The sequence below is a fragment of the Daktulosphaira vitifoliae genome, unplaced genomic scaffold (assembly GCF_025091365.1).
Source record: "Daktulosphaira vitifoliae isolate Bord-2020 unplaced genomic scaffold, ASM2509136v1 Scaffold_3, whole genome shotgun sequence".
NCBI classification, from domain to species: Eukaryota; Metazoa; Arthropoda; class Insecta; order Hemiptera; family Phylloxeridae; genus Daktulosphaira; species Daktulosphaira vitifoliae.
Genome location: NW_026099574.1, coordinates 39,793,861 through 39,819,730, shown reverse-complemented (window position 1 = coordinate 39,819,730; position 25,870 = coordinate 39,793,861). Strand labels below are relative to the sequence as shown.

Here is a 25,870-nt window from a genome sequence, read left to right as displayed (position 1 = left end):
AAATTTTTTATGTCATATAATTTACCTTTGATATTTATAATATACTCTTTTACTATCAATTGATGCTAGTTTATTATTAGCTAAAATTAATTCTACTGTAATATAAGTGTATTGAAATGTACATGAAGATTATTATTAATTTTGGATATCAATTTGAAATTAGAAGTATTGATGTTTATTCAGTAGTTGAAATTTGCATTAATAGTTAATACATTATTTGTGAGTTATGTTTTTGCTTTTTGAATTTTTGACAGTAAATCATTTTTATACATTCTAATCACTTCTGTACTTTTTTTAGACTTGACCAACAATGAGTGGCGGCCGTACATTTGCGATAAACCCGGTTGTGGCCGGGGATATAAATACAAAAGTGGATTATTCAGACATGTTAAGTACGAATGTGGCAAGGAACCTCAATTTCCCTGTGTCGTGTGTCACAAAAGATTCACTCAACAACAATCACTTAAGTCGCACATGATTTACATTCACGGATTTCCTGTCTATAATAAACAAAAAAATTCTGAGAGCAATTCGTCTTAGATTTTATTTTGCGTATTATTGAAATATTTCTAGTAAAATTAAAAAATTATAATTGTTCCTTTGCTTTTTATCTGAATTTTTAATCTGAAAAATATTCGACAAATATTTTATTATGAAAAAACATATAATTTATTTTTATATAAATTGTGTATTGTATGTAAAGTTATTATTTTTAAATAATAATAATTATAATTTAAATTTATCAAAATATTGTATTTATCCATGACAAATTATGTGTAATTATTTTCTGTACTTAATTAAATAAATATACTGTTATATAGTTATCACTGAACTTTTCATGTTCATCCTTTACAATTATTTATTAAAAATTTTGCTTTTATTTGTTGCTTCTAATTTTTGTCGTTGGATATTATATCTATATTTACAATTTGCTCATGATGCTTTTACAGGAATAGTTTAGCGGAAAATTGCTGAAAATTTCTTTGTTTAATTCACATAGCTCTAGATCAACCCTATACTCGCTATTAATTTAAAAACTATTTTAATTTTACTAATTGTGCTTTGCTTGAATGTATTCTAGATGAACCAAAGTTAAAGCTAAAATTAAAAACAAACTTTCCGAAATTTTTGGAATGTCCTAATGGATGTGGTTACACTTACACCATGGTCAGTAATTTCACAGAGCATATTCAAAAGTATTGCACCAAAAACAAGTATTACACGTGTCTCTATTGTAATGAAGCATTTCATATGAACGAGCAGTTGAAAAAACATTTGCTGATGATTCATAAATGTTTTTAAACATTTATTGAGTTTATGGATCAAAACAATTTTTTATTAATAAGTAGTTATGTAGATTAAATTTAAGTTGTTACATTAATATTTACTAATTTAAAGTTAATAAGTTAAAATCATAAACTGTTCTACCTCACTTTATTTTTTTCAAACATAAGTATTCATAAATTATTTGATGAACTAGCATATTGAGTAGATATTGTACCTTAAATATTAAGATATAATCATTAATTTACTGTATTGCATTCCTTTTTTTGTCGAATATTACCTAAAAATTATATTGTGTCTAGATTTTTTAATATTAATACAGTACTTATCTTAATCTTAATAAATGCGTCAATTTTTCATATGAAACCCGTATTTATGTGAGATTTTTTTATTCTTATCATCATAATTGTTTATGTAAAAAAATTGTATATTGTCATTTTTCTAGTTTTTTCACCGGCACTATTTTATAGCAACTTATTGAATTCTGAGTATTGTGTAATTATTGCACAGTTTTACGATGTTTAATTCAAGCATATTATGTTTTAATGATTATTTTAAATTAAACGAGTTTTAATTTATTTTACTAATTTTTCAGACCAATGGTATCAATGTCGTCCTAAGTGCTTCGAATCATTCAAAGAGAAAAAAAGATTGTATTCACATCTTATAAATCATAACCATTTCAAAAAATATAAGTTTACATTAAACATATGTTTTTTGGATTTCGCTCAGTTGCACCTACTCAAGCATCATAGCTTTCTTATACAGTAATGACAGACCTAGGAAGATAAGCTTAAGAATAATTAAATTTTGTTTACCCCGCTAGTCATTAATTTTTTTGGATTTTTTAGTATTCGTCATACATATTATTACAAATGAGTTGTATAGTATTTAAACTATGATAAATGTTATCTTAACTTTGGAAATCATTTTAATAAAATTAATGAATGTATGACTTTGTTTTACTTTTTACTAAAATACCTTATTTATAGATTTTTATTAGGGTATACTAAACTAATTCTGTTTTTAGTTCAGATTATTTTAGTGTGAAATGCGTTTTAAAGAACACATTTTATGTCATAATAGAGAGTTTAATACTGTGTTTATTTTTAAATAGTTTTTTTATTATTTAATTAATTGGGCGCATAGAAGCCTACTAGTATTAAGGTGCTCATTAGTTGTTATCATACATGTAGAAATTCTTAAAATAATGAATGTAGCATCATATATGTAGTACAACATTATATATCGTATTGTATAAATATTTATGTTTAATGTCCTCTCTAAAAGTTATTGTTTGTGTCAGAGAGGACGTGAAACCCTACAATCCCCAGCGCTACGGACATGACTCCCCCTTCGATACAAACGCAACGACGCATAACGCATATATCAGTGAATTAAATTATATCGAATGTATATTTAATTTTTATTTGAATTTCTTTTAAGCGTTCAAATATAATTTTTTTACATCTCCTAAATTAAATTTAAAAAAAAATGGGGTTTTTAGGTGTACGTTATTAAAAGTTTCATTGAATCTTGAGATTGAGTATTTAAAATTAAATAAGTTTAATAGTAGCTTATGAGCTTAATATTTGTAATGAACAATTTATTTCAAACAATTTATTTATTACTGCTTTTTTAAAAATGAATAATATTATGATTATATTTTACAGTTTTTGTAGCACCTCCTGAGAGATTGCCGTGTCCAAACTGTAAGAAATCGTTTGTAAATATTGGCACTCTTAAGCAACACTTGAAAAGTCATTGCGGAGTCGAACCTAAATTTGAATGTATATATTGCAACAAAATGTTTTCACGTAGAGATATTGTGAACACACACATGAAGAAAATTCATTTGCAAAATATTAAGTTAAACCTTCCTTTTGTAAATTAAGTTTAATTTTAGATGAAAAGTTCAATTCATGATCAAATTTAAATTATTGTCTTTATTTTAATGTTTGAAAATTAAGAACTTTGATTGTGTTTTAATAGAATGTGTTAAGTAAACCTGTTTGAATACATTTTTATTATTATCTTTAGATATTATTTTTTTTCAAATAAAATTATATAATGAAATAAAAGTTTTACAATATAATTGACTAAATTAAAGTATTTTAATAGAGAATATTAATATATATTTTCTTTTTCACATTCATAGTTGAGGAATCTTTGTGTTTAATAATTATCACATGTTCTTTGTTTCTAATTACTGAAGGTTATTCAACTTTATTTAAAAGTTATATATGAGCTATTATTACTGGGACATAAAATGTTGATATTAACATAAACTCTGGCGATTGTTTCCTTTCAATTCACAATTAATAAAAAATAATTTTGCTGAAAATATAATTTAATTAGAATATGTCAATAAAAAATATGATAAGATCATTTAAACATTACAAAATGTATAGTTTATATGTATCATTGTTGTTTATCAATATAAAGAACTCATTTAAACCACTCATTCTATACAGATTATATCGGCATGTTGCTATTTGTATAATTTTGAGATTAGTTCAACATAATAGCTTTTATTGACACGATAACAGCGTTATATTTTTTTGTCAATATTTTAATTATTAATACAAACATTTTTGTTTTAGTATATATTTGCGATCAGTATATAGATGGCCGTTCAATAAAATTTATATGCCCAAATGAAAACTGTGGTAAAAGTTATAAGTACAAACCAGATTTGAATAGGCATATAAAAAATTACTGTGGTAAAGAACCAAAACATATTTGTTGTTTTTGCCACAAACGATTTATGAGGAAGGACATTTGGAAGAATCATATAGCATTAGTTCATAAGAGATTGGTACATTAATTCCATTGATTTTACATAATGAATGTGAAATTACTATTATTCAATTAAATGATAAAGTCTGTGTCAATATTATAGTGTAAATTATCGATTAAGAAAAAATTATAATTTTAATATGTATAAAGTTGACATTTCATTATTTTTACCATATGATTGTTCAATCATATACTATGACGGCCATTTCTTAATTTTACATTTATTAAGAAAAAGTGATTTAAATTTTCAAACTTATTTCATTTTATTATCTGTGCGTAAAAGTATGTACCATAAAAAATTAAGTTGCAGTCTAGTAATACTTCTGTATTTTATTTTTCTTAATTTAAACTTTGTATTTTATACTTGATGTTTGTAGTAATGTACATTAATATTGATAATTTTATTAATTTTTAAGCGAATACATTTTTTATGTTATATTTTTCCTTAAACTTATATATTTTAATTTTTAATTATATAATCTTTTTTTTTTTAAAAAAACATCCAATTTTTGTAAATTTAAACTTAAATATAAAACGCATGTGACTAAGTTTTTATCATTTTAAAATAGACATTTTATTTATATCACTTCTGAATAGTTTAATGAAAAATTTGAAGATGATATTGCAAAAGATATATTTTTAACAATAGCCCATAAATGTTCATTTAACTACAATATTTTATAAATCAATGTCAAAAAATAATAAATATCCAAAATAGAGAAAGTATACGTCAAATATTTTTTAATATAATCATAATCCAATAATCTTTTTCACGAGTTTAACAGATAGTATAATAGACCTAGTGAGAAGTTTTTCTACCTTTTTTTTGTCTCCTTCCTTACCTTCCCAAAAAGTAAGTTATCTGTGGGGGACTACTACATTGTATGATTTTTTTCTCCACAGTCTACCTGCAACTACTCCAACATAACTTATTGAGTATCTGAAGTGATTTAAAATTATTGTTATTATCTTTGGATAAAACATTGATATTTATGCTACACATCCTAAAAATAATTTAAAATATCCTATTAAATATTTTTATATGAAGCACTATATTAAAGTACACCACGTAATGTTAACTAAGAGTTTTTGATGCATGCAAAGCACAACATAACTACTCTCTGTTTTTTGGGGATTTTACACAACTTACAAAATCATTATGCAAGTGAAAAAGTATTTTATCAAATAAATCCAATTTCTGAAATAATTTCTTTTGTATCTATAACAAATTTAATTTTTAAATGAAGCTATTTATTATCTGTTTTATAATATTATTATTATTTTATCATTAGATTGATGCATTGCTGTTACAATGTAATAAATAATGAAATATTTTATATTAGTATCAAGTGCATTTTTGAAGTTTAATTAAATTTTTTTCCGTAGATAGACGTTGGGTTTGTGTTAACGAGTGTGGACGTAAATACATCAATAAAAAGAGCTTAATTAGACATTTAAGATATGAATGCGGTGTGCAACGACAATTCCAGTGTTCGCGATGTCTCTTACAGTTTAAGCTACAAAATCACCTGAAAAAACACCAACTAAAATGTGGTTTTAGACAAAAAGTGATGAACAAAAGAATTTCTAACTACCCTCAACAATACTTCATTAGTTAATGATACAATGATGTAAAATATATAAAAATTAAATATACTTAAAATTTCATATTTTTCGTTCATATAATAGCCGTAGTTATTGAATAAAAAGTATATGACGAAAATGAAGACTTTTTATAAGAGTAAAACAAGTTATTTATATTAGCTGTATGACAGTTTCTTTTTATTTATTCATTTAATGAAGTTAATGGATTGATTTGTTTCTATGCACGCTGTCTAAATTTAATATTTATTTTCATCTTTAATAATATATTAATGATTCTTCTTTAAGTTAATAATATACATTTTTGTTAAAATATGTTAGCAAATTTTTAAAAAGCGAAAATCACCTTACTTTTTAGAAAAGACATTTTTTAGGTATGAATTATTATGTAATTTAATTGTAATATTTAATTCTAAACTATAAATAAAAAAATAGTCTCATTAAAAATATATTATTATTATTTAATATTAATGACACTTAGTTATATTTGTTTTAATTATAAATTTAATATTTTATTTCAACTAACTAGTTGAGTTTTTCTATTTATGTTGAATATTTAAAATATTTATTAATTTTTTTAAATTTATCATATCTTTATTTTGTAAAAAAAATTTCATTTAATGTTATTTTATTTTGTACTTTTTTTTTAACTATGAAAAGAAGAGATGCTTGATTTTTATATTTTTAGTTAAAAATTAAAAACCATTTTTTATATAGTTATAGTTTTTATTTCCTATATTAAATCAAAATATAACCATTACATTATAGTGGTATAATTGATAAGATTCTATTGCAATGTTACTTCATATATTTTAAATAACAATAATTTTAGATTTATAATTTACAGTTACTCATCTGTTCTAGACAAACATTTATAATCGGTAAATAATATATTGATTGTCATAATTTTTACAAAATAGTTGTCAAATAGCTTAGAAATTTCAAAACTAATATGATTCTTTCTTAGTAAAACCATTTAATTTACTAATTTTTAGTAGATATTTATATATAGAAATGTTGGTAAAATTTTCAATACGCTTGAATGATTCAATTAGAATTATATTTTTTTTACTATTTAAATTTGTCAAAAAATAATTATTTACAGAAAATTAATTAATTTATAAACATTCTAACAATCCCAGAACAGTAGCAATGCGACATAGTTAGGACAAGTATAACTCATATCAGACAATGATAACGTCATGTTATGATAGTCATTATCATAAGAAAAGCTTCAATGTTAATTTGTTAATTTTTTTGATGTAATATTGCATTATAAAGTCCAATAACTTATAGAAAAAGTACCACAGGGGCGTTTATCATTTCTTTCATTATAAAATACTATATCAAATTTTTAATTTGATATATGTTTCGGTTTGTCAGATGTCCAACCTAACCCAAGCGAACGTTTTGAAAAAATAAAGTATTTTTATTTTTGTAAAAATTAAGTTTTTTTTACTTTAACGGCCAATTTTTCATAGTTAAACATTCGTCAGGAATTTTTTTTTTTTTGTATATTGTAGTACACATCAAGATTTTTATTTTGACATAGGTTGAAAGTGGACAGACATTCCAAAAAATTATCAAATACTGAATTTGAAAAAACACTATTTTTAAGTATTTTTTGTTTTTAAAATTCAAAATATTAATTTAAAACTAAAAAAATGTTAAAAATATACTCAAAAAATCACAACAAAATATGTATGTAAATTTCAGCAATAATGTTAGCATTATTAACTTAAAATACAAACTAACATATTTTTTCTGTATTTAGGTTTTTCATTAGATTTTCATAAAAATCATCCTAGAAAACTTACTGTTTCTAATATGTATTTTGAAAATTTATAAGGATTAGTGTTAAATAATAGTTATAGCAATTTTAAATACAGAAAAAAAATGTTGATTAAGCTATTTTTTACGTTAGTGTAATTTTGTGATTATTTTTTAAAATTATTTTATTAAATTGAGGTTTTTTTTGTCGAATTGTTGGCATTAATATGTTCAGTTATTGGAATCGAGTTCTTTTGATGCAAATTCGATCTAGCCAGTGCCGAGAATATTAATGGGAATCATAAAAAAAAAACACTATGCTAAAACCAATCTCTTCTCAGCTTTTTGCGCTGAACAATTTAAAAGTAATCTAAAATAAATTACTAACCTAGTCTTTTATCATTACAGATTTTTCGGATAGATATTACTGTTCTAATGGATGTGGCAAAAACTATAAAAACAAACAACATATGACAAGACATGTAAAAAATGAATGTGGGGTTCAACCAATGTTTAAGTGTGAATATTGTTCCAAGTCATTTAGGCGCAAACAATCATTGAAAGTTCACTCAGTGTCTTCACATAATCTTCTTCCGATTTCTCTTCCTAGAAATCCTTGTCAAAAACTCAAATGGACATCCCTATAACAACTATTATCTTTTACCTTTCATTATGAACTGATGAACTTCATAAAAAAATATGGAATAACATGTTTTTGTTACTCATAATTATAAAGGTCTTTTTTTATTTTAATATGAACAGAAGCGTTATTATTATTTTTTTGTTGTGGTATTTATAATATTTTAATTTTTTCTAGTGTCAAGTGTAATAAATTAATTTAAAAAAAAATTTTAATAAAGATGAAATTAATAAAAACATTTTTTTTTTAAAATGTTTTGTTAATGTTTTATGTACTATTATTATATTTATTATATAGTACCTTGTCATGTAATGAATTGTTTCAGTTTTCCAGAGTCACTTTATACTGTAATAATATAAGTGTCTTTTTTGACATCATGTGTACATCAATAAAAAATATGGATGCATGATTGATTCCATACTTTTTGATTCGTTTAGAATTACATCTAGTGTTATACAACATATTTTATTGATTTTAAGAGTTTTCCCTGCCCTAATTATTTACAGTTCCAGCAGTTGATGTGATATGAATGTATAGCTTATTTAAAAAAATTTATAATCATTAAATTTGTTTGATATTATGTAGTTACAGGGGAATACAGACGATTTTCATGTCTGTGCGGCAGAAGTTACAAAAGCCAAACAAATTTAAACAGACATAAAAGGACTGAATGTGGCATTCAAAGAAAATATCAGTGTACTATATGTAAAAATTTATTCGACAGAATGTTAGCACTCAAAAACCATGTTGTCAGTGTTCATAAAAAATGATTTCGCAATACTAAGTCGTTTAAAATTACTTCCTATAATTTTACAATTAAAGATAGAGCTAATTATTTCTTTATTAGTATAATATTAAAACAGTTACGCATAATTTTAATGTCAATGAGGAATAGTGATGTTTTAATGAACTGCTTCTCGCATATTTAAATGTTATTGAAAAATATTTAAATTGGTTAATCTTTATCTAGTATATTGAGGATTTATGCATTAATATTTAGTACTGTTTGTTGTGTGTAGACTCGAGAAATGGCCGTTTTTATTGTATTAATATGTGTGGTCGAAGCTACAAGCAAAAAACACATATGACTAGACATGTCAATTATGAGTGTGGACAACAAAAAAAGTTCAAGTGTAAATACTGTTCCAAAAAGTTCTATCATAAAGATGCTCTTCAAAAACATGAATATTCATTACACTCAGAACAATTTTTGCATTTAGTGACTTATGTAAATTAGTTTTTAATTATATATTAAGTGATAAGTTTCAAATATACTGTTTTAAGTTATACTGTTATAGGATAAATGTACGTGTCTATATATATTGAAAAGTTTTTCAGCTGAAGAAAAAAGTTGATTATTAATAACTTTATATGTAAAAAAATACTACTACATTTATTAAATATGTGATATAATAAGTTTAGTTTCATCAATATAATCAATAAAATATATATCAATGAAATATTAGTTATATTAAATGTTTTTGTTCAGTTATTTTAACTAAAACCAACTTGGTGTATTTTAATGTTATTGAACGTATTAAAAAAATTACACAAAGGAAAATTCTTTACGTAACTTTTTATGTAAATACAATTTAATGTGAAATACATAACTTATTTGTTAGTTTTAAGCATTTTCACCGTGTTTGTTGAATAAATTATAATGGAATACTTCAATAGTTATTATGTTAACTTATATTAGTAATGTATTCATATTAAAGTATCTAATGTTTATTATAATTGAATTAAAATTGTCACCTAAAATAAATTATTATATAAACATTTTCACAACCTCACATAAAATGATAGAATAAACCATAATATTTTTTATTAATTAATAATTTTTAATAAATTTTTCATTATTTTCAGAATTTGACAAAAATGATAATTCATTAAAAAGTTGGATAAGATATTTGGATCTTAAAGTGAAACATAAATCGTAATATACAAAATATTTATAATGTTTGCTTTAGCCGAAGGTTTGCATAAAATAAAATCAAGCTAGTATTACTAGTTATAATAAGAATTTTTTTTAATTATGCAAACTACAATGGATCTTGCAAAGGATGACCCGATTCGTAATACCGCGAAGCAATGTCACCATTTCGATTAACAATGAAATGTATGAAAACGTAGTATTTGTAAGCAGTACATATGACTTTAAAAACACAAATGCACGTTGCTGCTTTTAACAATTTCTTTGTGCAGTACGCGTCTTTCAATAACAGAATTGTTGGAGGGATCTTCAGTATCTTATGATTTTGTCTTTCGCAAACCTTTACACACATGTCCAGACCTCTTTTTGTGTACCGTATGCAATCAATACTCGATCCTTCACTATAAATACACGCTTCGCACAGGATCTTTGTTCTAGCATTATTGAAAAACTTGCCTAATTAAACACAATAAACATTTTACATATTATTATTTAAAACTTGTGTTAATTTTTAAATATTTTTTCAAGTTATTAAATATTGTCTATTATAAAAATCGTTGTTTTGATTGGTTATGGTATACCATTCAATTAAAATAAATAATTTTTTTTCATGTTTATTTTTGTTATTTGACCATGTTTTAACAAATCCTATAATTTTTGATCACTGAATTTTTTAATTTTTTTAAAAATTGATTAGAGCTTATAGCTGCTACGATTTCATAAAAAAAAAATACCTTTTTATTTTAATAAAAAATACTAAAATGTTAACAAAATTACCAAAAATGTTTCAAAAATTGAAGTTAACCATCTCCTAGAACAGATTATAAAAAAAAATTTAGTAGCAAAATCTCGACTTAATGTTTTGTAGTTAAATGCCTAGAATATTGTAAAATTTGCTAAAATTAAAGTTTTTAGTGTTTATTTTGCAGTATTAAACCGCATTATGTTTATCAAAAAAGTACACATTGAGTATTGTTTATAGGTATGGAGTTTTTCCATGATAATTTTTTCATTTTATAAGAATAACACAGAAAAGAGATTTATATTATAATAATTTTTATTAATTTTTTTTTAAAAAAAATTCAGAAAATATTCAATAGATTAAAAGTTACATAATTTGCCTGAACATGGTAGGAAACATATATAGTTTATTGAATTGCAAATATTCCAATATATTATTAATATAAATTAGCACTCTTTTAACGTTCAAATCTTTGCTATGATTTAGTATTAATTTTACTTAAATTAACTACCCCAAAGTCGTTCGGGATTCCAAAATATAAGGTCGCTCTCACAGCTTGCCTTCTCTGAAAAAGCTATTGAATTTTTTATAAGAGATTTCTCGATGATTCTGTCATCACATTGGACATCTGCAGTATTTGCAATTGCTTTACCAACAGTTAACTCTGAAAGATCAATAAGTTATTAAAAAATTAATAATAAAATTATTTAAATAGATCATTCAATAATAACTCACTATCATTACAAAATTGTATTCGATTAATCAATGACTCAGATTGATTCAAGATGTGATTGCAACCTTGTTTCAAAATTTTACCTGTAGATTCCTATTTGTTAGAATTTTATATTTAATAGTTAATTAATTTTAAGTTAATGAAATTGTTTTGAACAAATAGTCAAAAGACTAACGTTTTCAAATGATTACTGATTAACATTCAAGAAATACTTACTATGACTACCGTTTTCTAAAATATCACTCAAAGTTCTTGTACATTGATACAATTGAATAAATATTATAAAAATAAATATAGACATTATACAACACCAAAAATAATTATCTTTAATTTCCACTTCAATAAATATGTTTGTATTCTATTTTGATTATATCGATAAATATAACCATAGTGATTTTTGAAAAATAACTGTGAAAAAGACTTTTATTTTTCATTTACTCGATAATTTTTAGAGTAATATATTATAAATTATTATTCATTTTAATTAATCTCTTTCTCCATATAATTTTTACACTTGCTTCTATGAATTATTTACAATTTTATATTTTTTCATTTAGCTAACACCTGATGTTTGGGATAATGATTAAATTACTTACTCGATGACCACGCTTTCTTTACATTTGGTCAGTTATTTGATATACCTTGTCTAAGGGCTCACCAACCTATAAGTGTGTAATGAATTGTAAATAGAATGACTGATGATGGAAGAGGTCGTCTGCGCAAAACCAGTGATCTATGTGATTATGTATGTAATTGTGTATAAATGTATAGTGTGCTATTTTTTAAAATTAAATAGTAAATACATAGCTCAAAATGTAATAATTAATAAATAAGTTATATTTCAAATAAGCGATCATACAATTATAAAAATATAGGCATAAATTTAGTCTTTTTAGTTCATCAGCTCAATAAATAAATAATAAAACAAAAAAAAATTTAATTAGCCTTCTGGTTCAACAGTAATAATAACTCCTCAAGAATAAAATGTAAGGTTCAACTCACTTTTCTTGGTAATAATAACTATGCAAACAAAACTATAACTTCTAAAATAACAACAACAATAATAAAATAAAAAGTTTAACTATCAACAATTTCAACAAATGAACACATAAATATATCTTAAAAACTAACGAATAACTTAAAATTGACAATGATGACTAAGATTACTTATAAGGAAAGATATTGAATAGCTTATTTATTTAAAAATTTACCAACAAAAAAATCTAACAGATTTCCCTTCTGGCTAATATGACTAAAAATTATTCACGAAGCTCTTAGGACCACGATGAAAATAATATCTAATAATGAATTTTTCGGGCTAATGGACTGTTTTTTAAATGTTTACTTAATGATTGCAATTATGTTGTTTTATTTTTAACGGTTTTTGTACTAACTAGTTTAATAAAAATATTTTTTTATATTATTGAAGGTAATAATAAAAATAATTATATTAATGAGTTTAAAAAAAATTCAGTTTTTTGTTTTTAGGAAAATTTTTTATCTGTTCAGCGTTTCTTTTGATAAATTATAAACTGTTTGTATTATAGCTTTATTAATATATTACAGATATACCTTTACTTAAATTTATATTTACATTCAATTTTATGTTGAATAATTTCAGATGATGCAATTTTTACATCTGAAAGATTTGTTTGTCCCAACAAGTGTGGTCGAAGTTTTAGTAAAAAGGTAAACCTGAAATATCATTTCAAAAACGAATGTGGAATTAAGTTTGTCTGTGGAATTTGTAACAGACAATTTAGTCAGAAAACTCATCTCAAGAGACATATATGCGTAGTTCACAAATGTATTCCACAGTTAATGAAATTTTGATAAATATATAAATTTGTTTTTAATTATAAAACCTTAGCTTTGTACAAAAAGCTGTACAATTTTCAAGTAGTAGGGTAGACGATTTATTTATAAGTTGCACTAAAATATGTGTTGCTGATTAATAAAATAAAATGTTTACTCTGACCACTTAAATTGTTTGTATATTTCCTAACTTTGATAGTATAAATTAGTATTTCATTGCAAATAATTAAAAAAGTGTTATCATTTTTTCTACTATAATATAACAATACTTCTATAATAACAATTGATTATAATCTAACCGGGTAATGTTGATCATTTGTTGAAAAAACTGTATTTTATGTGTACAAGGGATTTAATTGATTAAGCTATTCTGATTATACTTATATATTTGTTTTATAAAGCATGATGATATATAACTTGAGAGAGAATTTACTTCAATAATCGATTCATCGTTAAATTATTCTTCAGGTGTGTTTGATGGCGAAGAACGGCATATTTGTCCAAATAATTGTGGCAAAAGTTATAAATACAAAGGCGGATTACACACACATTTGAAAGAAGAATGTGGCATACTTGTACCCAAATACAAATGTGAGATATGTTTGAAAAGGTTTAAACATAAAGGGAATATGAATACTCATTTTAAAGTGTGCGCTAATCTTCCACCGGATTATCGTTGTTTCAAATGCAACAAGAGTTTTTATCAAAAAAGCAATTTACGAAGTCATTTAGTTGTAATACATAGAATAGTAACATAATAATACTATAGAACATGTATTACATTTTTGCTTATTTGACTTTTAAACTATTATTCAGTATCATTATTAATAAAACTGTTTTAAAATACTGTTCTGTTATCTGTATTAATGTATTAGAATAAAATTTTGTTAATTTTAATAGTCTGACATAGTCGTGTATCAATTTAAATAAATAATAATAGTGTTGACCTATCAAAATGTATAACTGACATTTTTCGATTTCCCATTAGAATCTCATTAACAAAGAAATGAATAACTGTTTCAACTTTTAAATTATAAACTATTGAATTTAAATGTTAAAATATGCAATTTTTAATAGGTAATTATTTCATTTTTCTAAAAATGTTCACTTAATTATACACTCATCAACCATATATAGCGCGCCATCTATCCATACATTTTAAAATAAATCTATATCATTATAAATAGAGATAAAATGACTCTCTATACTTCAATTTAATTTCCCTATATGCCACGGGAGGCCCCAAATTTAAAGAGATTTTTGAAAATAGACCCAACAGGTAAACTTCTCTTCAAATTTTTTAGCTAATTGACTCGTCTTTAAAAAAATTATTCCAAATTTAAAATTGTATTTTATCGAAATTATTTAAAATATTATTTTAATATATTATCAGTATGTTATACCCCGTTATTAATAACGAATACAAAAAAACAGCATTGTAACTTTAAATGATATAATATAACAGCCCAAACTAATATTCGTTTAGAATTTATGAAATGATAACAGTTTTACAAATACACAGAGTTTGATATCAAGGATTATCGTCTTAGAAATCTTTATTTTTGGTACAATTATAAAAAGTTATGCAATTTACTGAGGATCCGTAAACTTTTAAGAGTCAGTTGAACTTATACTAATAACTAGTACCATGTGTTTCTACTCGTAGGTATTAAGAAAATGTTTTACTTTGAAATCTAAGATTCGGCATCCGCCCCTCATAAGTAACGCATTCAATGCATTACTAGGCGTGCGAGTACTTAAATGTATTTTTTAGAATTTTTTATATGATTTGATTAATTAAATTTTGTGAACTCCTTTCTTGAGAGTTTTTATAGTTTTTTTAATAAACTAACTATTTTTGCATGTTTTATATAAAAATTCTAGATACCATGGTATATGTGGTTTTTAGGAGTATAAAAGTGTCTCTACAGTTTTTGACATCTTTAAAAAAATTTTATCCATTAAATATTTTGAATTACTTTTTTTTTTTAATTTTTGACAACGTTAAAAATAGATTTATTATTATTTAATTTTTTTTTTTAATTTCAATATAACCATTTTTTAGCACTTTATTACAAACAAATTTTGATGGGTTACAAGTATTTTAATACATAAAATAGGTATGTAGAAGGCTAGGTACAGCTCGTACTGGTATAAATATATAACATATTTGCGCTGCATAATCACTTTATGTATTAAAATGCTTGTAACTCGCAAAGTAATTATAAAGTTAATATTAACGAATCAACATTTTTTTAAGAAAAAAGTTTATAAAAGGCTATTTTGAAATTTTTATAAATTATAAAAACTATTTTACAATGTAGTCCAAAACTGTAAAATTTTGTAAAAAAAAGTAATGCAAAATGTTTGCTGGATTAAAAGTTATTAAAGATCCAACCCTGGTGAGGCATTGTATATCAGTTTTAAAATTGCAAAATAATGAAAACGTTAAAAAAATTATTTATAAAATGAACAATTATTAGAAGTTAATAAACCTAATTTTTTCATAATTTATGATTATTTGTATAATAGGATAGTCATCATCAAAAGCTACTCGGAGTGTTGGCTTTTATACATCAAAGGACATAATTTTCCTAAATAAAAATCAAATATCATTATAATTATACTACCAAAATATTAGTCATTAGTTAGTGGAATTGTAGGGGTGACTATGTTTTAATGTATTATTAATTTATTGTAATGCCTCAACGTGCCTATTAAAAAATATATAATTATTATTTTTAAATACAATATTAAGAATTTTGAGCTTATCAAATTATACTGAAAACTTAATATTAATTTTAATTAAGTTTTTGATGTGCGATAGGATTGCCCGCTGAAAATTTGAATGAAAAATGGACCTGTCCACACTCCTGCGGCCGAAGTTATAAAAACAAACACTCTTTATCCAGTCATCTTAAATATGAATGTGGTGTAAAACCACAATTTTCATGTCAAAGTTGTTTGCGATCTTTTAAGCTTAAACATCATTTGAAAAGTCATATGTTAAGTTGTGGAAATTTACCTCCAGAATATAGCTGTCCATTTTGTAAAAAATTTTTTAGACAAAAAGTTCATCTGAGAACACACTTGGGTTGTGTGCATAAAGTTATATCATAATATCAATTTATTTTTGTAGTTCAGATATCTTTGATATAAATACATTACTCTGAAGGGTTTAATTAGTTACCTTAATAGTACGTTACCTTTAATGTTATAAAATTTAATTTAATTAATTAATTCTATGTTATAGTTCTATAACAATTACAACACAATGTAGCATTTTTTTTATAATATTAAAAAATATATATAAATACATTTCAATAATTTCTTAGAATTTAAAGAAGAGTTTATAGTCAATTTAATTTTCGTGAACCATGTTTTATACAAAATTATAGCAGTTTATTTCTTTGTATTTTAAATTGTTAAAATAATAATTTCTTTTAAATCTATGTTATCTTTGTAATTTTGTAACTATTTTTCTTTTAAATATATAAATAAAGAAAATATAACAATAATACACTTTTCTTGTATTAGTTTATCAAAGTAAAAAAATGAATATTTATTGTATGAATTATAAGTTAAAATTATTACTCTAGAAAACTTGAAATTTGTATTAATAAAAATGTTTCATTTGAATAATTTTTGGAAAAATGAGTAGGAATATGGTATTTTTTGTATGATAATTAAATTTTGAAATACATAATTTAATGTATTATACTTGTAATGTTAATAATAATTCAAAACATTAATAAATAAGCTTTGTATATTTAATTGTGAATTAAAATATATTGAAAAAAATTATTATTTAAATTAACTTAATAAGGTAAATCTAGCCAAAAATAAATCCAATAATGAGAAAGTGTCGGTATTACAATGACGTAATATTCTTTTAGATAGTATTTAAAAATAATAAAGAAACTTATTTTATCATAATATAAATTTTGATCATTGAGTCGACACTAAACCTAAGTATAAAATAAAGAATTCAACCCTTACCATATTATTCTTAACAATATTTTTAACGGTTTTTAAAAGTTTATTTGTTAAATTTCGATTTGAATTTAAAAATGTTGTTTTTGGTTAAATTTAAATATTTATTGGGATACTAAAATTTATAAATAATAAAATTTGCTTTTTTGCTTATATATGNTTTGAGCGCTAAATTTAGAAAAAACGGACCTTTTAACCTGTGCCCACATCGTCAGGGTTTTTTCCAAAAGATAACAGCTGCACCCTGCTGTGCTCTACCCTAGAAAATAGTCTGCTACTTATTATCTTGCAGGCTACGCCTTCTAATGGCCTAAACTAATTTGTCAAAATACTTTTGAGCGCTACTGTAGATACACCATTATTATATTACTTATTAAAGTATTCAATATTTATTTGATAAAAAATTTATAATAATTCTTTTACAATTTGATTATATTTATAAATACATGATGATAATAGATTATTTTTAAAGTTATATTTATATCTTTACTAGGAGCAATTGTTGATGGAATACTTAGAGGCGAAGGTCAATTTCAATGTCCAAAATGTGAGAAATGCTATGTCCATCTTAGAAACTTGCATAGACATTTAAAGAATGAATGTGGCATAGAACCATCTTATCAATGTCCTTGGTGTCCAAAAAAGTGCAGATATAAATTTACACTTAGATCTCATATTTTTGGTAGACATTCTAAGTATCAACAATAATAAAATAAAGCAATAATAAAACAACTTTTCTTATAACAATTATCTCCAAATATGAATAAATGATTATTTTAATAGTTTTATATTAGACAATTTTAAAAAATAATGTTTAATATTAAAACTAAAATTTTGTTATTTTTAATCATATACAAGTTAATGCAAAATTATGTTTCTGTATTTTATTATATAAAAATATGTTGTTTAAAAATATATTTTTTCCATGTTATATAACATAATTACTTTATTTTAAAGACTGATGTAAATGACTTGATTATTAAAAAAAAAAATAAAATAAAATCAAGACTGTGAGTAGTATGTATTATTTATTTGTTTATCAGTTAATATTCATCCAAAGTAATGCCTAAATAATTACAAAAATTTAATGTTTTCCATGAGTGAAAATTAAATATTTAAACAAATTAACATAATTAAAAAATATCAAAAATGTTGATTAATTTATTTTATTGGTTAATTTATTTTGATTCCATTGTCATGTCAATGGTGTTTTTTAATGTAATGCAATAATTTTTAAAAGAAAAATGTTATCTCGGGTTTTTATTATTTTAAGAAATATGTTTCCTGTGGTTAATTAAGAAAATAGTTTATATATATTATAAACTAAATTAATTAAAAATCACTAAAATATATATTATTAAAAAATTTATTACATATTTTGTTTTATTAATTTATTTTATAAAATATTAATTTAAAATTAAAAACAATCATATTATTTAACTCAAAAAACTCAAACTTTAAAAATTATTTAACTTATAAGTAAATAATTTTTTTAAAAATAATTCAATTTTTAATAATTAAAAAAAAAGATTATTAAAATTTTATTAATCTGTTCAATGTATAGTTAATTTTACTTAAAATTAAAAATATTTTATTTTAGAAGGCGTGTAATTAAAAAAAACTTAAATTAGAAAATGTAACATTTAGTGGCAACGTTTATATGTGTGTTCAGCTATAATATTCTTATTGCAATTTTTGTGGTTGTTTGAACTAAAAATTATAATTTTTTAGTTTTAGTCACTTATAACTACAATCGTGGAAAACCTAGAAAAAATCTTTCATGTGGATACATTTGTCCTCAGTGTGGTCGATCTTATGTACACAAATACTCAATGCAGACTCATATGAAGTATGAGTGTAACAAGGAACCTCAATTTATTTGTCAATTTTGTGGGAAAGGCATTTACTATCCTTCAAACTTCAAAAAACATTTGATAACAAAACATGATTATAAAATTGACCTAAACAATTTTACAGATCATCCATTCGGATCTGATTAAGAGTTAAACTTTGCACTATATAAGCTTTAATGTTAAAAAAATATTGTTTCATAGATTATTTTAAAACTTGTTATAAAAATGTGTTATTGTTTAACATTAGTACTTGTATATTTATTGTAACTAAATAAAGTTAGGTGATAATTATATATATATTTCCTTGTGTTAAGTTAAATAAATGGATAATTTTGTTATTAAAAATAAAATAAAAACAGATGTATATCAGGATTGGGTTCTAATTATATTTTTATAAGATATTTATATTAATATATACTATTAATGCAGTAGTTAGTTAATCTAAATACTTAATTATTTCTATATATTTAAAAAGGTTCTTCTCTTTTATTATTCAATTGTAGGTACTTATACTTTAATACTAAATTAATATTCATGACTTGACGTATAGTAGTATCTTATCTGTTGGGTTCTTGTAAATGCTAGGGATAATAGACACATTTTATTTTTTACCCAAATGCCCAATTCTATTAAGGATTAAAAAAATATCTATAATAGTCGTTTTTTTTAAATGATGGAAAAATCCATAAATATTATAAATTATTTTAAAAGTACAATAGAATTTGACATTTGGTAAAAATATTATGTATGCTTGACTCAAGTCATAAATTTTTATTTTGAAATGAGTGGCTTACATTTTATTGTTTTAACTAACTTAACCTAGTAACTGACATATTTCTTTCTTATTAATATTATTAACTTTTTTGTCTTAACATCAGGTAATATGATGAGCAGTACTGGAGAAAACGAATTCGTATGTCCTAATAAATGTTGTGGACGAGTGTACAAAACCAAGCCTGGTATTCACAACCATTTGAAATATGAATGTGGAGTAAAGCCTCAATTTCATTGCAAACCTTGTGATAGGTATTTTAAGCAACCTGTTACCTTTAAGGCACATATGATTAACATTCATAAAAATATAAGCTGGAATTTTAAATGAAATAAGAATTTTGTAATAATCATTTTTTAAATAAGTTTAAGATTATATACTTAATACTAACAAATTAGAATTTGAACTAATTCTTAAAAAAATTAATTAATTAGATTGATAATATTTTAGTTTTACTAATGATTGTTTCGTAATAAAAAATGAACTTGATTTATATTAATATGATTTTCATATTGTTTGATAAAATAATATGGATTTAATTTTTTATTAGTGGAAATATTATATTTAATTTCTACGTTTATATTTTAATAATAAATAACTTTGTTTAAAATAATCCTCGTGTATTATTTATGTGGAATAAGAATTTATTCTTTATGATACTATAGTTTTCTAACATTGTATTTTGTTCAATGTACTTTATTTTACTAAAGAAACTTTTCCAATTGTACTAATTTTGGTGTAAAATACTTTTAAATTGTGTAGTATATTCACTTTATGTATTTATAAAGTTCATTTTAGTGGTCTGGATTACATGAATTGTAAATAATTTTTTTTATTCGTTTTTCTTAACAATAAACAATGTACATTAATTAAAAATTTAGGTTGGGTGACGTGAAGAATCACTCTTCTCAGAACAAAAAATATTCCTGTGGAGCTATATATACCTAAGATATAATAATTTTCAAGAAGTTTAGTGTCTTGGATGTGGTTCAAAAAAATAGAGAAATGTATAAGTCCCGAGCCCTAATCGTGTCCTTCGTTATTTTCAAACACAATTACATATTAAGAAAAGTGTACCTTTAATCACTGTAATTGATTTATAAGAATTTTTATATGGTGTTCAGTAAGTAAAAAACGGGTTTCTATTGTTCTCATTGCTTATAACAATTGACCCGATTTCTTATTTACTGAACACCATGTATAATATTTAATATTCATATTTATAAGTGTTTAAATATGAAGTATTATTTGAGAGTTTTTTGAACCCAAATAAATGTTTTACTCATCATTTTAAAGAATTATCCAAATAAATTTATGATAAACAAAAACAAATTCATTAGCACCCCCAAAAGTATGATGCTTTTTTAAAAAACTATTTATTTTGGTAAAAAGGTAAAATTCCAACCCTTATTCTGGTTGCTTTACTTATTTCTATTATTAATTTTGTACGTGGAAACATGGCTTAGTACTTAGTACAAAACAAATGATTGCGATTATATCTAGAATTAAATATTTCTTTATTATTTAATGTATAAAATTACATATATATATAAACTTATATAAAATAACTGTTATTTAAATATATTTACCAAGATAATCATATTCCTATAGCTATTCTATACTTGGCGTGGACATTTTTTAGCATATAATTTTAAATGCATTTTTTTTATTGTATTATATTTAGATTAACACGATACAATATTATTTACTAACATAAATGTATGTTTTATTTTAGAGTACAGTTGCAACAAATGTCATAGGAGGTACAAAAATATGGCCAGTCTGAAAAAGCATAGTCTATATTATTGCGGGCAACAGTTTAGTTGTGACATTTGCCAAGGAGTTTTTACCCGTAAAGCTACTCTACAACTTCATAAAGCTGTCAAACACGGTGTCTTAATGGAATAATAACAGTTCATAAATCGTTTTCTTAAAAACGTTAATCCTGAGTATATTTTATTTACATTTTAACAATTGTTAAAATACTTTTTTAGAAAAATATTTAATTTAATTTTACTTGAATACATCTATTTGTGAAACGTAAAGATATATTATGAAAATTAATTAACCAGACAATTTATTGTCATTTAATAATCCTAAACAAAAAATTAATTAATAAAAAAAGGTTCTATTAATTTTTAATTTGAAAAATTCTTCAATTTTTTCATTTACAATGTAATTCAACTGTAATAAACAATCAACAAGTAAATTGGTTTATGTGATGTTTAACAAGTTCAATTTTGATATAAATGACTCAAAATCTGTATGTTAAATATTTAGTTTTTAGATTATTTTAGTTTTTATTCATTTGTTGTGCTGAAATTTTAAACAATTCAATATACACCTTTAACAAACATTGTCACTGTAATATTTATGGTGTATGCTGTAATATTTATATAATTCCATATAGAAGATAGTTTGTAATTCTATTTTTTATTTTTAATTAATTTATTAAAAATTAAAATTGCAATACTTTTTAAAGAAAATTATTTGTGTATATATTATTTGAAGTAATAAAAATTTTACTCTTTAAAAAATCTTATGATTTTTTTTAATGGAATTATTTGGAAAAGCCAAAAATATAAATGATCCATAAAATTATTTCTGATTTTATTAAATAAATAATTAATGAAAATGTTGTTTAATATATTTTTTTACTAGGATTATATTTATTTTATTCGTACTATACAGGGTGTTCAGTAAGTCAGGAAACGGGTTTCTATTGTTCTCATTGTTTGTAACAATGAGAACAATAGAAACCTGTTTCCTGACTTACTGAACACCCTGTATAAAAAAAGAAATTATAATTTCAATCAAATGAAAAGTGATAACACTGCCATGGGTCATATTAAACCAAAAATTTAGGTAGTTTATCTTCTAAAAATAGTTCTCTATAATTTTTTTAAATATTATCCCCCGTGGAAAAGTCATGTGTACGCCACTTAGCGTAGTTTCAAATCATTACTTTAATATACCATTTATTTAATGTAAATTTGGCATTATTAGTTCTACTCATTACTTAATTTTGATCGAAGTATGACGCTTATCTGCTTGTTGTTGTTTTTTTTTTTGTAAAAAGTTTTCGTAACTCTAATTTACTTTGTTTTAATTTGTTTGATTTAGAAAGCAAAAATTTAGGATCCCACAACGTATCATTGACTGACTGCTTTAAAGATGGACGTTACTACTGTCCAAACCCGTGTGGAAAACATTATAAATCCAAAAGCGGACTAAGTCAACATTTAAATTACGAGTGTGGAGTTTCTCCAAGATTTAAATGTACAATATGTAATCGAAATTTTGCTTACCGAAATGTTTTAAAATTGCACATGGCCAGTGTTCATAAGGTATTTTCAAATGAAGAGCGTAACCCTCAAATATAATTGGTATTATTTATTTTTGGCTTTATGTCATAAATAATTTTATAAGAATAATTGTTATTTTTTGATATTTATCGTTATATATATTTGCAAGCTTAATTCATTGTATAAAATAAGCTTCAATCATTTGATTTTTTTTAGCACATTTATAATAATTTAGATTAAGAACTCTAAATGATTTTCTAAACTATTTACTTATTGTAAAATTTTTTTTTTTACAGATTGTAAATTTCATAAAAAAAAAAAAAATAATTTTAATATATATAATTTTTTTATTAAATTTTATTTTTTATATATCATTATTATCTTAGATATTTAGTGCCAGATAACATTCAATAAACACCATTTTTGTATATTTTTACCGTAATATTTTATTTAATCCTTGTATTTTTATATAATTAACCTATTAAGAATTTTTTTTGTTAAAAAAAAATTTAAACCTGTTTACTCGGAGGTTTAGTATTATCTGTGTAGAATGAATAATTCAGTAACACGTGAGCATTAAGGACAGATATAGTAAAAGTTAATAGTTCGCTAATGTAGTTGCCTAATTAGCTATTTTTGTTGTCAACTGCTATAATTTAGAAAAACGTAATCATATAAAACGCATTTTAATAATTTAAAAAAAATTTAATTGTTACAGACATGCTGACAGCTCGGTACCTATGCCCAAATATGTGTGGTCGTAGCTACAAATACAAACGAGGAGTACATACTCATGTGAATTTCGAATGTGGTGTCGAACCTCGATTTAAGTGTTCTCTTTGTCCTAAGAAATTTGCTAGGAAATTTCAGTTAGAAAGTCATTTAGTCTTGAAACACAAAGTAATCAAAGTAAAATAAAAAGCACTAGTTAAATAAAATAAATAGTCTAATAATTTTGTAATTGAAAACATTTCTTAATTAAATATGAAAAAAAGAAATAAAAGTTATCTGGAAAGTAAAAAGTTCTGTGTTTTTTTTTTTACGAAAATTCAAAATATTTAATTTGGAGATCGATTTTAGACTACCAAATATTTTCCAAACGTTACCGAAATTTAATTAGTAAATTATAACAAAAACTCTATTAATGCAAGTATGTTAACTTTTTTATATGTTATATATAAATGATTAAAAAGTAGGATACAATTTTATTATTAGTTAAATATGATTTATGTGATAAAATATCACTTGTTAATTTATGTTATCTTAACTATGATTATCACTTTTGATTGTAGTCATTCTTGAAATTCGTGAGTTCTCAAATTATAACTACAACTGTTAATCTAATTTAATGTTTTTTTGTTATTTTGTCATAACATAATAAATTATGTATGTAAAATATGTATTAATTTCTATGAATAAATATGAACTGATTTTATTATAATATCGATCTATATTTATATTGTGTTATTATTGTTGTTTTTACCATCTTAGCCAACATTTCCGTTTCATTTTTAACTGAAAATATTTAAATCTGAGATTTTTGACTCAAATAAACATTTTTTTAATTAATAAAATAAATTTATTAAATAAATATTATTTTATTACTCCTTAATTTAACTATAATCCTTATTTTTTCTTGATATAATAAGTTTTATTTAACTTAAAATTAAAAATGTTCTAATGATTTTTATGGGTCTTCAGACACTCTACCAATAAGTAATTCATTAATAATATGTTTAGTATTCAACAAAAAATTTAGTGTCTCATATAATTGAAAAATAAAAAAAGTGGTACATTTATTTTTTTTCAGTTGTTGAAATATCTTTCTTATTTTTAATGTCTGAAATGTTATAATGATTTTTAGTTATCTTTTTGAAAAACTTAATCCTAGTTTTAAGAGCTTATACTACGGTTTTATCTACGTTACTGAACTATTTTCATTCAGTAAATTGTATTTTGTTTTAGGTATGGTTTCACAACAAAGATTTTATTGTTCTAACAACTTTTGCAGTCGTCATTACAAAAATAAAGGATCATTGATATTTCATATGAAAAACGAGTGTGGCGTTGAACCTAGATTTAAGTGTACTATGTGTTCTAAAAAATTTGCAAGGAAATTTCATTTGACTACACATTTATTATTGAAACATCAATTGTCATATTAATAGAGCAATTGTAATTGCTTCGAATATTAAATATTGTTTTTACACTTAAAACTATAATAATGAAAAATATTAATATTATTCCTATACGATATTTACTAAGTGAAAAAAATAGCGTTTAATTATGTTTTGTTAAGAATATTTGAAAAATTAAATGGAACTATTTTTATGGCTAACTTGGAATTGAACACTTCAACTTTCAATTAATTTTTGAATTTCAATTTCTAATATATTTTTCTTTTAAACAATATGTGTTATTAAAAACACTACGCCCCTTCCAACTTTATATCAAAGAATAATGTTTTCATAAAAATATAAATATTTAAAGTTGATTTATTTTTATGCTCAATAAAATATCAAATATAAATNTAAATATTTAAAGTTGATTTATTTTTATGCTCCTAAGTAAATATCAAATTGATTGTAAAAAATAAAACGAATACTTCTTCTAATGTTAGATTTTAGAG

General features: G+C 23.0%; 3 protein-coding genes across 3 annotated transcripts in view; 2 read left to right on the top strand and 1 right to left on the bottom strand.

The window, feature by feature from the left end:
- LOC126902674 (uncharacterized) overlaps positions 1-25,870 on the bottom strand; it is a 236,250-nt gene that overhangs the window by 209,656 nt on the left and 724 nt on the right. The window lies entirely within an intron of this gene.
- Positions 117-13,240, top strand: LOC126902157 (zinc finger protein 39-like). Its single transcript, XM_050679184.1, has 7 exons — positions 117-165; positions 299-537; positions 9,096-9,323; positions 9,394-9,511; positions 9,962-10,233; positions 12,061-12,248; positions 13,125-13,240. The coding sequence occupies exons 1-4, from the start codon at positions 117-119 to the stop codon at positions 9,448-9,450; spliced, it is 573 nt and encodes a 190-aa protein (XP_050535141.1). The 3' UTR covers positions 9,451-9,511; positions 9,962-10,233; positions 12,061-12,248; positions 13,125-13,240.
- LOC126902156 (zinc finger protein 567-like) lies at positions 11,374-25,325 on the top strand. Its single transcript, XM_050679183.1, has 7 exons — positions 11,374-11,449; positions 13,125-13,310; positions 13,787-14,074; positions 17,784-17,993; positions 19,043-19,168; positions 23,960-24,141; positions 25,207-25,325. The coding sequence occupies exons 1-7, from the start codon at positions 11,374-11,376 to the stop codon at positions 25,279-25,281; spliced, it is 1,143 nt and encodes a 380-aa protein (XP_050535140.1). The 3' UTR covers positions 25,282-25,325.

Excerpts from the sequence above, each read along its gene's own strand:
- LOC126902156 (XM_050679183.1), top strand. The coding sequence starts at position 11,374 with ATGATTCTGTCATCACATTGGACATCTGCAGTATTTGCAATTGCTTTA. Across the intron at positions 14,075-17,783 it reads AATACATAGAATAGTAACAT|TTATATTTATATCTTTACTA; the intron begins AATAATACTATA and ends TTATTTTTAAAG. Across the intron at positions 19,169-23,959 it reads GACTCATATGAAGTATGAGT|ACATGCTGACAGCTCGGTAC; the intron begins GTAACAAGGAAC and ends TAATTGTTACAG.
- LOC126902157 (XM_050679184.1), top strand. The coding sequence starts at position 117 with ATGTACATGAAGATTATTATTAATTTTGGATATCAATTTGAAATTAGA. Across the intron at positions 166-298 it reads ATATCAATTTGAAATTAGAA|ACTTGACCAACAATGAGTGG; the intron begins GTATTGATGTTT and ends TACTTTTTTTAG. Across the intron at positions 538-9,095 it reads ATTCTGAGAGCAATTCGTCT|TACTGTTTGTTGTGTGTAGA; the intron begins TAGATTTTATTT and ends ATTAATATTTAG.